General features: G+C 41.1%; 2 protein-coding genes across 3 annotated transcripts; both read left to right on the forward strand.

Moving 5' to 3' along the window:
• The first annotated feature begins 194 nt into the window (after positions 1 to 194).
• LOC103975111 (3-oxoacyl-[acyl-carrier-protein] synthase, mitochondrial) lies at positions 195 to 6,839 on the forward strand. 2 transcript variants are annotated; one of them, XM_065092149.1, is made up of 14 exons: positions 195 to 381; positions 469 to 698; positions 1,618 to 1,725; positions 1,799 to 1,870; positions 2,041 to 2,127; positions 2,258 to 2,409; positions 3,040 to 3,120; positions 3,221 to 3,254; positions 4,976 to 5,042; positions 5,123 to 5,199; positions 5,979 to 6,039; positions 6,146 to 6,228; positions 6,326 to 6,397; positions 6,476 to 6,839. In XM_065092149.1, the coding sequence occupies exons 1-14, from the start codon at positions 273 to 275 to the stop codon at positions 6,641 to 6,643; spliced, it is 1,401 nt and encodes a 466-aa protein (XP_064948221.1). In that variant the 5' UTR covers positions 195 to 272; the 3' UTR covers positions 6,644 to 6,839. The 2 variants fall into 2 exon arrangements, with proteins under 2 accessions (XP_064948221.1, XP_064948232.1); XM_065092160.1 differs by lacking the exon at positions 2,041 to 2,127.
• Positions 6,840 to 7,692: 853 nt separating this feature from the next.
• LOC135598415 (uncharacterized) lies at positions 7,693 to 13,592 on the forward strand. The gene is made up of 8 exons (XM_065092167.1): positions 7,693 to 8,489; positions 8,573 to 9,138; positions 9,707 to 9,823; positions 9,910 to 10,088; positions 10,179 to 10,272; positions 10,786 to 10,863; positions 11,038 to 11,139; positions 13,241 to 13,592. Exons 2-8 carry the CDS (start codon positions 8,611 to 8,613, stop codon positions 13,370 to 13,372), a joined length of 1,230 nt encoding a protein of 409 aa, XP_064948239.1. The 5' UTR covers positions 7,693 to 8,489; positions 8,573 to 8,610; the 3' UTR covers positions 13,373 to 13,592.
• Positions 13,593 to 13,624: the final 32 nt, after the last annotated feature.

The raw sequence follows: 13,624 nt of genomic DNA on the forward strand, positions 1-13,624 counted from the left end.
AAATTGAACTATCGACCATTACAAGTCAATTGATGCACTTTAAATATCTTTTTATAATATGTTTGGGTAAGGATCAAATTAAATTAAATTAATTTATAATAGGTATTCTTGTGTTATTGATTTGATATCTCACATAATGTGATAAATAGTTGGACTAATAATTTGATTATGAATGTAATTATGCTTCCCGGTTATGTTATGTCATCATGCACACCGGCCACCGCAGCTCATCCTTATTGGTCTCGTTAGGGTTTTAGGAGGGGCCACTCGACATGGAGGCTCTCCGCCGGATCACCCGCCGTCCTATTCGGCGCCGCTTCCTCTCCTCCCAAGCCTTCGATCCGCCGCCGGCCGCCCCTCGCCGCCGTGTCGTGGTTACAGGTACCCGCACTCTCTCCCCGTCCGCTTCTGCCTTCGTCCGCACCGGCTGATCTCGATTCGGCGGCCGTGACTCGGGGCCTTGGGCAGGTCTGGGGATGGTCACCCCGCTTGGGTGCGGCGTGGGGGAGACGTGGCGGCGGCTGGTGGATGAACGGTGCGGCGTGCGGGCGCTCACGCCCGCTGATCTCAGAATGGACGGCTTCGATGAGGCCACGGTGATGCACACCTACGACCAGCTGACGGCCAAGGTGGCGGCCATCGTGCCGTGCGGAAAAGGGGAAGGGAAGTTCGACGAGGAGCAGTGGCTGCAGTCCAAGGTATTCGAGAAGTCTAACTCATTTTTCTGCGTTAGAGCTCTGTGTTCGTCGAAATCTTGGATGTGTCTTTCTTCCCTCCTTTTAAGTACGCGCCGAATGAGAAGATTAGGTCAAATGTGAGGATTCATAGTTCGTCATGATTTCGTTATGCACTTTGTTGCGGTGGTAGTGTATTAGGGCCCATTGTCAAACACCATTGGGGTTATCTTTTGTTATTTGAGTTGGTATGTGGATCCTTATTCTATGATTTATGCAGAAAATGCAAACGTGTTTGGTGAAATCTTAAGCTCATGGATTAGGGACCTTCTTTCCAAATCGTCATTGAGACGGAAGAAATCCAACTGTGATGTAGGGTGCAAATAGCATGGTCTGCAGTGTGTCAGGAAGGACTAATATGCATGGTAACAGAGTCAAATTAGTTGCTAACTTTTCTACCTAATAAAAGATGGCGTAAGCTAAATATTTCGGATGCTAAGTGGACCAAGATAATAGATAATTGTTTATAAGAATTTAGAAGGTGGAAACCAAACAGTTTAAATGTCTCTTGAGAACTTTTAGATTGAGTCAACTGACAATGATACACTTTGAAGATGAAAATTTCTTCCATTACATCATCCTTCGGTTTTCAGGAATTGATCTATTATCTCATTTGTGTCATGGAGTGGAAAAACAAAAAGTTATTTTTCCATCTCAATGTCACAATTAAGCCAAGTAGCTGAAGATGCCACATGTCTCTTTATTAGTTTTTCTTTCCCCCCATTTTGGCCATGTTGTGAGCCAAAAGATTGATATTCTGTATGCTATCCCGTTAAGCTACTTGTGTTTTCTTCAAAGGCCTCAAAGTTTGCTACCTTAAAAGATTCTAAAATCAACTTCAGTCATTCTTATACCCAAACTTTAATTTCTTTCTATTTCTCAGGACCATAGGTCCACATCAAGATTTATTGCTTATGCGCTCTGTTCAACCGAGGAGGCTCTCAGAGATGCAAACTGGTTACCAACTGAACCAGAAAAGAAGGAAAGAACGGTACCAAAATTTTCTCTTTAAATGTTTAGAAACTTATATTATATATGGTTATCGTCTAATCCTAAGGTATCAGGGTGTTTCCATTGGCGGTGGGATAGGAAGCATCTCCGACATTTTAGATGCAGCTCAGCTGATATGTGATAAGGTCCTTTCTCATATTATACTAAGTTTACCATATTGAAATCCTTCTTGTTTCTTCTCTGGAATCGAGACTTCTTTATAAATTGGTTTTTATCATAGGCAAGTACATGATTGTGCATGGCAGGCACGGCTGTATCAAGTAATTATATGACATGCTCTACTTTTTGAAAACAGCGTTTACGTCGGCTTAGCCCATTCTTCATCCCTAGAATACTGATCAACATGGCATCTGGTCATGTCAGCATGAAATATGGATTCCAGGCATGAAATTTGCCCTTTTGAATTTCTGTCATTGATATAGTCTGTTCAAAATCTTCACCCTTTGTTTCAAAATATCATTTGTAGTCATAATTAAAGAATACCAACTGAACTTGTTTGTCCTAATTGGTAGGGCCCAAATCATGCTGCTGTTACAGCTTGTGCAACTGGAGCTCATTCCATTGGTGATGCAACAAGGATGATTCAGTTTGGAGATGCGGATGTTATGGTCGCCGGAGGAACAGAGTCCAGTATCGATGCTTTGTCAATAGCTGGATTTTGTAGGTAATATTCAGTTGATAGATCCTTCAGTTTGTGCTTCGTAATCTAACAGTTTTTTTCTCTTCAAGATAAGTTCTCTCATCCATGTTGATGATAGATCACTTGCAACATGAAGGATGCCATTTCTACTTTGTACCTCCTAAACTTCAACACAATGGATCCCACATTAATGCAGGAAAAATGTATTTCAAACTCGATAACAATTTCCAGAAATTTGTAGCCATGAAATTTGTGTTTTTCTCTTTGTGCACCAAATAATATAAAATGTACAATAAAAAAATAGTATACAGATCTGAAAATACAACATGTTAGTTGAAGATCTCTGTCATTTGGGAAGATATGCCCATCTTATGATAGATAGAACTTGTAAAGAACATTCTGAAGTGCTTCTTAACCCTGAAATGTTGTCAATTCTTGCTATTCAATGCCAAAATAAGTCATCGAAGCATCAAATGATGGGGATTGAAGTCCTGAAAACTATATTTAAAAGTCATTGATTTTATTGTTATTTTGTGTGCACATGCATCAATTTTTGTGTGCACATGCATGTACGTGTAGAATTTCTTTTATGTAACTTTGGCTGCTTGCACTTTGCACTTGCCCATAATGTGGTCTTACATGTTAAATTGATAGGTCAAGAGCACTGGCTACAAAGTATAACCTTCTACCTCAAGTATCTTCTCGACCATTTGATTGTGACAGAGATGGATTTGTGTATGACATAATTCCTGCACCTGTTTATCTTTATTATTCCCCGTTTCATCTTTCCTTTTTGGTTCTGGTGGATATTGTCATCTGATAAATCAAATTACAGGATAGGTGAAGGATCTGGTGTGATGGTGTTGGAGGTGAGTCATCTCCTGGGATGTTTGAGGCTATTCTTTATTTTATTTCTGTTCAATACAATATTTCAGGATCCAATGACGATTCTATTTTTTTGTTTTTCTTGTATATTATTTCAGAAATAATGTGCAGCTGTTTGTAGGGCATTGCAAATTGTTTATGCTGCTTGAGTAGGTTAGCAGGTGTAATGGTAATGATGTTATTCATTCTGTAGAGTGAGGTCCTTGCAACTTGTGATTTAGAAACTGTAGTGACATTGGAGGATATTGTCAGACTCTAGAAATATGAGAACCTAACTGACTAGTTTTGCTCCTATAAGGCAGTGCCTACTGCATCTCCTCTTTCCCCATGAGTTTGTTAGACAGCACTCTGCTTAGAAAAAAATACTATAGTAGTGTATATTGTGAAGTTTTGTTATTGGACTGACAATGAGAAGTAAAAGCCTATTTCTCTTTAAGTTTATGATGTTTTGTGAATGTTAACTTTGCTTATCTTATGATATAAACCTGAATGTTGGTAGCTAATTTTACTTGCAATTAGGCCACATATAATGCCAATTATCAAGATATTCACATATAGATAATTATTGAATTAGATGTTGCTCCTTTTTTTTGCCTCTTGGTCATCTGCTATGTAATATAAGGATTGGCAATTTGGTACTTACTTTGTAACTTACAGATTAATGCTTCATGTCTTGAGGGTCTTAGTTAGTAACAACTTATATTTTGTCTTGTGGAAAAAGGTCTGGACTGTTAATTATAGTATGATTATGTAAATGATATAACTCCGGTAATGACTTCAGTTTGGGTAATAGCACCCAGTATTCTATCATCACTGTATTCTTTTCATGATGGTTATATAAATTTTCTTTCCTAGTCAGATATATGGATGGTCGGTTCTACACTCATTATGACTAAACACATTTCACATCAGCCCTCAACATAAAAAAGAGTTCCCCATAGAGTGAAGCACGTGTTAGAACAGTTTTTTTATAAAAAAAAACTTCTTTGCAGAAGACAAACAAGGTGTAACTCTCCTGAATTCGTGGTGTTAGAAGATGAAGTTTCTTTCTCTTTACAACTGAGTACAAAGCTACGCAAGTGCAAAGCCATTGCAGAAGTAGATGCAATTGTATCTGGATTGATTACCTGAAATGGCAGTCAAAAAGTGATACGGTAAGAATATCATTCAGATATATGTTGAAAGTCTAGAAGAGGGTGGAGGAATGAAGTTCACCTAGGTCTAGACTGAGATTGCAAGAAATGAATACTCACAATCAAAGAGGAGGCATACATTGATAAGATTTGCTGAAGCAGAAGATATGTTACAGTTAACCTATAGAATGACATGGTTTGATTTTGAATGATCATCTGTTTTGTTTTATCTAAGCATTATTTTCTTACTAATTTTCCTTTACAATGGCAAGCCTTGACGTAACAACCTTAGTGACCTGGGTATAGTGTTTGGGTCGTGGAAACATCTTTGTTTACCAAGGGGAGTTACATATAGTGAGATTTACTAGATTTGGTATTGGTGAGAGCTTTGCATGCTAAACAACCCTTTCTTTATGAACTTTGGTGTGTATTTCTGTGACCATGTTTGCTGTCGCAAGAAGCACTTTTCTGCTATTTCTTTATGTGTGTAGTTCTGTGGCCATTTTTGCTATTGCAAGAAGCACTTCTCTGCTACTTGGTTGTCCTATGCACTGTCCTTTTCTAAATGTCAGGAACTGAATCATGCTAAGGAGCGAGGAGCAAAAATTTATGCAGAAGTTCGAGGCTATGGGATGTCAGGTTTCGTTCAATCTTTTTTGCTTAGTTTAACTTTTCTATTTCCAGCTACATCTTATTTAATGGTCTATACTTTCCAATAGGTGATGCATATCACATAACTCAACCACACATTGATGGGAAGGGTGCTATTTTAGCTATGACACGTGCACTCGAGCAGGTATTGCTACACCTGTTTGTACTCAACTTGTCAATTAAGTCAGAATTTAGGATATATATATATATATATATATATACATACATACACACACACACACACATCTATACATATATATATGCATATACACACAATTATATAGGCGATTTCCCTAGAAAACTCACATTTTTTTTTCCAAACAGTGTCCCTAATTCCCCTAATTCAAATTCAAAAATATACAAACTGCTTCTCTGTCGTTGTCGCCCACGTCGCCTGTCGCCTCCGCTGCCTTTGCCCTTTGCTCCCACTGTGAGGCCCCATCGCTGGTGGAGAGGGAAAGTGAGGGGAGGAGGAGGAGGAGAGGACGGGCTATGGTGAAGGAGGGGAGAGGAGGAGTGAGCGGGCGGAGAGGAGAGGAGGAGAGGACGAGCAGTGGGGAAGGAGGGGAGAGGAGGAGAAGGGGAAGGTAGAAGGGTGGGCAATGACGATGGTGTTGGAGGGGCAGTTTGGGTACTTTTTGAATTAGGGGCACTGTTTGGGAAATATTCAAAATATTGGTATTTACTAGAGAAATCATCATCATCATCATCATATATATATTCATTGAGCTTCAAGTTATTAGTAGTGGTTGATGTGACCCTCTTTGCTCTAGCTTTATGACAAGAATTTAATTAGTTTTATTTGGTTATGATTAAAGAGTCGTCATCTGCCCTTATATGTTTGCATCAAGATATGTCAATTTACATTGTTGTTATATATTTGTTTAAAGAAGGTGCTTTTTTCTTAAATTTTTCCAAGGTTAGTCAGGGCTTCATCCAAATCAAGTAGATTACATAAATGCTCATGCAACTTCAACACCTCTTGGTATGTATCTTGCATATTCTGATGCCTATTTGACATTTTTAAATATTGATGACCCCATAGGTGCTTCTTATAAGCAATTTCTTTAAGCTGCTATTTGACCAAGCAGGTGATGCAGCGGAAGCTAACGCCATAAAATCAGTATTCTCTGACCATGCAACATCAGGTGCTTTAGCACTGTCCTCGACGAAGGTATTGTTACTTGTTTTCCTCGCTAACCTTTTGAAGCTGTAGGTTACCTTCTATGCTTCTTGTCAATCATTACATGCCTAAAATTGGTGATTTACAGGGAGCTACTGGCCACCTACTTGGAGCAGCTGGCTCTGTAGAAGCCATCTTTAGCGTGCTAGCTATTTGCCATGTAAGTTCATCTGGCTGACATTGTTGTGAGTGTGATCATCCCAAATCTTCTTTGCTCATCTGCTACTTCTAATTTCAGGGAATAGCACCACCAACGCTCAATCTTCTAAACCCAGATCCTGTTTTCCATGATGGGTATTTGCCTTTGAGCACTTCCACGAAGATGCAAATAAGAGCTGCACTTTCGAATTCATTTGGCTTTGGTGGCACTAATGCATCACTGTTGTTCGCTTGCCCACCAACATAGTCTCGAGAGATTCTGCCATTTCTCAAATTCTGTTTGAGTCACCAAATAGTACGAGGCGTTCGTTCCAATGACTGTTGTAAAAGCATTACAAACTGTGTCATGGTGATGCCAATTACCTTTCCTGTAATCTAACCAGTTCATATGTTAAAGTAACGGAAGGAAGTTCTTTGAATCCTAGACACCCTCTTTCCACGCACTCTTAATCTGTTAGATCTGGTTCCAAATTTCTCTACTTTGTGCTTGTTTGACTGTGTTCTAGTTGTGCAGTTGAGTGACGTGCGTGTGAAATCTACAAATGACAAGGACAGTGGTCTCACTTTTCTTCCTCAACTCATTGTCGCTTATGGTGCCATGGCTGACGATTACATTGCAAGATTGGAGAACGAGTAAAAGAGGTACCAAATCTTCTCACCCCTTTTTTTATTATTGTTCAATAGTTCATATTTATATCCTGCCTCGAATGTGACGGTGCATTGGGAGCCACCGGAAAACGCGTGGCCCGCAAGACATGGATCTGTCTCAAGCCGGCACGCAAAGGGAACAATGAAAAGCGATCCGGACCGTCCATTCCCTCAGACTGTTGGTATCAAGAATTGATTGACGGTCAGGATCATCAGGAGGCAGGTAAAAGCAGCGGCGGGTGTCGCAAGTCGAACCCCTTCACGGACGCCTAAACCGACAGTTCTCTCTTGATAACAAGTAGACCAAAATGTCCAACCTATCCATCCATGTTGTCTTTTAATAAGGTGATGTTGGATTGACACAAGACTTACATCCATTAAATTGCTGAGATGGAGAGAGTCATATGCAAACACGAGGGTGGTTTGGTTTGGCCAAGTCGCACGTGCGACTCGGTCATTGGACTTGGCTGTTGGGCGTTGAAAGGTTCTTCTCGTGTGCCTTCCTCCATTACTACATGATCACATGTAGCTTTCCTTCTTCCACGGGTCTTCTTCCCTCACCCACATCAACACCACCACATTAATAGAGTCTCCGATACGTGACAACCAGTTCCCTTCCTGTATCCCACGTAGAGAATTCCCAACAGTGCAACCCATTTCAATTCAACTATAATGCAATATACATGTGGCTGACTTGGGATGCGATGCTGAGGCCAAATACAACGAGCATCTAATAGAATTCCAAAATTGGATTCCCGTCATGTCTCCGTCCATCACACCATGTGGTCACATCCACCGTTCACGCTGCGGCGATGTGATTTGTCCGTGTTGCTCTCGTAGGCCACCATCATCGGCGCCGCGGCGTAATACCATCTGATCCAATCGCAAAGTCTCCTGTTCGCCCTCCCTTCTCCGCCGCTGGAAGTCCGCCACAGAAGGAAGCTCTCTTGGTTTCACCGTTGGGGAAAACAGATGGAATTTTTCGCCTCTCATGGCCTCATCCATGGCGTCGCCGTCCCGCTTCCGTGGGGAAGTCCCTCCCAACACAGAGCCAGAGGATAAAGAAGAGATCTTTTTCTGCTACCATCGTCTCCCCGTTCTAATCTTCGTAGAGGGGATGTTTTGAGAAGCCAGTGGTAGAAGATATCTCTAGGATCGCTCGCTTTGGACTGCCCGCATCCCTTCTTCTTCTTCTTCTTCTCCTCCTCATTTCTAATCAAAATGCAATATTTGAACTCCTAATGCATTTTGACCATTTCCTTCAACCAAACCGATCTCAAAAAAAGCCACCTTTCTTCCGTCTGGGAAGGAACATTGATCTTTGATTTATATCCAAGGCCATGTGCCAATGAACCTTTTGTGGGATATCCATCGTAGGAGCTTCATGGCTTCTCATCAAAAGCGAAGGATTGATCCTTAGATGACCAGATTTTTCTTGTGTTCAGGTAATGTGACTTCTTTTTTCGTCTTCATTGTGGTTTGAAGCAATTGGCTATTCTGGCTGATCCAAAAGATACGATTTTTGAAGGAATCCACCATCGTCCTTAAGAGGCCATTGGAGACAGGATGTTTGGAACTCAAGCCCAAAAAGAGGCATCCAATGGGTTTGCCCTCAGAAGAAGAGCCTATTGGCTAACCTCGGCCACCTCCACCGCCAGGGCCACCACCATCACCTCCATCCCCAAGAAGCCAAGCACCTTCTCTGTCAAATTCGAAGACATGTACGGGTTCACCGCCGAGGGGAACATCGACGATGTCAATGTTCTGAACGAGGTGAGGGAGAGGGTGAGGGAGCAGGGTAGGGTTTGGTGTGGCCTCGAGGCAAGCAAAGGTGCAAACTGGTACCTGCAAACGCAAATCTCATCCAACGGTGAGGGGATCAGTGTTGCCTCGCTGAAGCTGTCGAAGCTTACTAACATGATCACATTGAAGAGGCTCGTCAGGAAAGGGATACCGCCAGTGCTGAGGCCAAATGTGTGGCTTTCGGTGTCTGGCGCTGCAAAGAAGCGATCCACGGTGCCGGAGAGCTACTATGATGATCTGATCAGAGCTACAGAAGGAAAAGTTACACCTGCCACAAGACAAATCGATCAGGTGAGTAGAATTCAGAGTATCTAAGCTTGAAAGAAAATTAATATGATATGTTGTCATTATCTCTGATCATTGTGCTTATTATGATTTGGGCGTGATAGTTTATCTCAGAAATTATTCCAGATTCTTATATGTATGGTTTTTTATGGATATATGTATATTGTATACTGCAGATCATGGAATTGCCTCTATTCTGCCTCGGAATGATGTAGGATTCGAAGTTAGTAGTGTTTTCATATGTATGGACAATTTCAATTTCACATAAACTGCATAGCAGAAACAGACAATGTAAATATTACAGGCAAACATGTAGCTAACAAGCACATGAAAGGTTCATATGAGCCCCTTCACTCGATCCAACATCTAGATTAAGTTTTCTTTTGTTCATCTTTGTCTCATTAGAAGCAATGATATAATATGTGTTCTGGTGGAGAAGAATTAATATTGAAAACACAAAGCTGCATACATTCACAACTGGAGTTGAATATGACATTTTCTCTCATGGATGAGATTATTATGACTTCCTACATCCATTTTTTACCTTTTTAATCAATATTTGATGTATATGCAGGATCTCCCAAGAACTTTCCCCTCTCATCCGTGGTTGGACAGCCCTGAAGGTCAGGCATCTCTTCGGAGAGTCCTTGTTGGGTATTCTTTTCGAGATTCAGATGTTGGTTATTGCCAGGTAATTGAAGTTTTCCTTTTCACCGACACTAAAACAACATGTTGCGATTCCTCCATAGCATCTGAAATTTAAAGCCACCACTACAGGGTCTAAATTATGTGGCTGCCCTATTGCTACTAGTAATGAAAACAGAAGAAGATGCTTTTTGGATGCTTGCTGTCCTCTTGGAAAATGTGTTGGTTAACGACTGCTACACGGATAACCTTTCCGGATGCCATGTAGAGCAAAGGGTGTTTAAAGATCTTCTAGCAAAAAAGTGTCCCAGGTTTACATTTATTTCTTATGACCTCCAGCGCTATTTTATTTACCCGAATGTCCATGACCTAATAGCTGTTCATTTTGCTTAAACATTCAGGATAGCTGCTCATTTAGAAGCCATGGAGTTTGATGTCTCTCTTGTAGCCACAGAATGGTTCCTGTGCCTCTTTGCAAAGAGCGTACCATCTGAGGTAACATTAAATTCAAGGAAATCTGTTATGTTTTGTCAATGACCTCAAGGCAAAAAGAAAATTTAAGAAATGGCTGTGCTAGACCTACATATAGTTTATAACTATGCAGAACTATGTCTAGTTTGTCATCAATGTGTAAAAAGAAAATAATGTTGACTTATTGGGCTTTTAGTATTACTTCATTTTCTATTGTCTGCTTGAAAGGATTATCCTTGCTGAGTTACATTCAATTCAACTTGTCATGAAAAAAAAATCTTTCTTGTTTGTTTAACCTGCTTAGTGTCTACACTCAGTAATCTGGTATCATTTGATTGATAATTAGGCAACAATTTCACCTGGCACATTTGTTAGTATAACTTCTGTTTGATAACTCTGCTGCTAGGTTCATGATCTCATGTGGGAGATATGGCGTCTAAGTGCTGAGGATTTGCCTATGCTATATTCATATCTTATTATCTGACGTAAAGTCTTCTAATCAATTTTTTCAAAAATTAATTCTGAATGTCTTTTCAGACAACCCTGCGGGTCTGGGATATTCTTTTCAATGAGGGGGCAAAAGTTCTTTTTCATGTTGCCCTAGCCATCTTTAAGGTATACCACTTGTATCTTGGTCTCTTATGGGTAAACTAGTCTCTATTCAAGAAATTTTGGATTGTTTTTTTTATAATAAATGATGAAAGATCATTAATTTTTAGTAGATTATTGGAAAGGACTATACAATGTCCATTCTCATGGTCTTGCTTTAACCACTCAATGTGATTCTAGATGAAGGAAGACGACTTACTACGTGCTCATCAAATAGGCGAGGTAATTGATATTTTACAAACAACCACCCATCATCTATATGACCCCGATCAATTGCTCACGGTAAGAATGTTTGCTTCCTTTGATGCTAAACTTTTATCTTGTGGAAATTTCCTAGTCATAGTTGGAACATACTAAAGGACATTTTTTTTGTTAGAAATAATACCAGTAATCTGAGATAAATTATTGTGATTCTATTAGGTGTCTACTTGCCTCATCTACTAAATCATATTGGCTAGGGTACACTGATAGAGACATGAAAAATCTAGTGCTGTCTTCATTAACATTCGGTATCCAGAACTACTTCTGTTGAACATATTTTACTAAATTATTGAGAATATATGCCTTGACATAAGTGCTGTATCAAGTTTCCTCCCTAAAGGTCGTCCTTAGTGTTCTTTGTAGAAAACCATTCCTCGTCAGCAGTGATTGCAAAAGGCGCTCGGGCGCTCGCCTAGGCGCTCGGGCGAGGCGAGGCGAGGCCCGAGCGCCTCGCTAATGTCCCAGGCGGCGCGCTTCAATCAGGCGCCGCCTGGGCGCTCGCCCGAGCCCAGGCGCTGGGCGCTTCGGGCGAGCGCCTGGGTAAACCGAACCAGAATTTTAGGTCTGATTCGGTCCTGGTTCGGTTGTTAGTTGGTTCAATCGAACCAACTAAACCGATATAACCCCAACCCTAACCTGCTGTCGCTGCCGATCCCGATCGCGATCTCGTCGCTCGCTGTCGCTGCTCCCGCTGCCGCTGCTCGACGCCGTCGCTGCTCGCGCCTCCCGCGAGCCTTCCCGATGCTCGCGCCTCCCGCGAGCCCTCTCACTGCTCGCGCCTCCTGCGAGCCCTCCTGCTGCTCGCGCCTCCCGCGAGCCCTCTCGCTGCTCGCGTCTCCTGCGAGCCCTCCCGCGAGCCTTCCCGCTGCTCGCGCCTCCCTCGAGCCCTCCCGCTGCTCGCGCCTCCCGCGAGCCCTCCCGCTGCTCGCGCCTCCCGCGAGCCCTCTCGCCTCCTGCGAGCCCTCCCGCGAGCCTTCCCGCTGCTCGCGCCTCCCTCGAGGCCTCCCGCTGCTCGCGCCTTCCGCTCCCTTTCCCTTTCCCGCTGCCGCTCGCCGCTGCCGCCGCTCACCGCTGCTGCTGCCGCTGCCGCCACTGCTACCGCCGCTCGCCGCCGCTGCTGCCGTCGCTCGCCGCTGCTTCCTCGTTTCTCCGTCAGCAGGTTTATACTGTTAATGTGATTATATTTATTAATTATATTATATATTTTTATATTTTTATTTAAAATTTTAAATAATTATATTTATTAATTATATTTTATATTTTAGCGCCTCGCTTCGCTCGGGCGAGCGCCTGGGCGAGCGCCTAGCGCCTCGGGCGTTTTTGGACCTTGGCGCCTTTTGGCGCCTAGCGCTTTTTAAATCACTGCTCGTCAGCTAGTAATTTCATTCAGGTTGTATTTTAAATGTACAGTTAGAAAAAACGGTTTGAGTCAATGTGCAGTTATAGAATGCTTTGTGTGTTTTATAAACAGTAGATGAAAAATTATATTTTAAATATGCAATAACGTAAGTGTTGTTTGATAAAATTATATTTCAAAAGTTCATTAAATATTTTGTGACAAATTTACCTTTCCAATATTTTTAATATTTATTCAAAAGTGAACACATATATTTATTTAAATTAATAAGTAAATAGATAAGATAAATAAATGAATGAATATAATCTTATAAAAAATTTCATACGATCTAAATATGTAATAAATAAAAATATAAAATAAATAAATAAATAAAATTTCACATGATAGAAAACATAAATCATGTTGGCTACTCACTAAATTATTTTAGCAATCTTATAATTTTAAATAAAGTCATAGGGTACTTTCGAAATTAAAAAATTATATTAGCATCTCACAGATGTTGAAATGCTAATGCTACCCTGAGGTAGCATCAGTATTTGAACATTTCCAATACAACCTCCAGGCTAAATAAGATTCGAAAAAAATTTATCGAATATCAATTCATATCTTAAGATGAGAGGAAAAAGACTCGGCCTGCCTAAGGAATTAGATGAGTGGAATTGTTTCATATCTTATTAACTTTCTATCCATCTTTAAAGAGAAATGCATTCTTGATTGATTATCTAGAACTGACCATGGTAAATTGTTAACAATGTTCCATTACAGGTAGCTTTCGACAAAATTGGTTCTATGACTGCAAACACAATCACAAAGGAAAGAAAGAAACAGGAACCAGCAGTGATGGCTGAGCTTGACCAGAGACAGAGACGACTCAACACCCTGAACACAAACGGGTAATAGTCTGGTCGATGCTACGAGGGAGATGGAACAAGGTTTCATCCCAATGGGTGACGACCAGAAAACTAAACCTGCTAAGCGAAATTGTCTTAGACATTGTGAATTGGCATTTGGTTAATCACCTGCCTGATATTCTTTTTCTTTTCTCTGTATTCTTGTAAAATATTTGCTCTTTTGTGAAACAAAGAAAATTCACAGGTCCGATATCTTGGAACTTAAATCGATGTTTTCTATAAGGTTTCATAGGGCTGG

Source organism: Musa acuminata, chromosome BXJ1-2 (genome assembly GCF_036884655.1).
Source record: "Musa acuminata AAA Group cultivar baxijiao chromosome BXJ1-2, Cavendish_Baxijiao_AAA, whole genome shotgun sequence".
NCBI classification, from domain to species: Eukaryota; Viridiplantae; Streptophyta; class Magnoliopsida; order Zingiberales; family Musaceae; genus Musa; species Musa acuminata.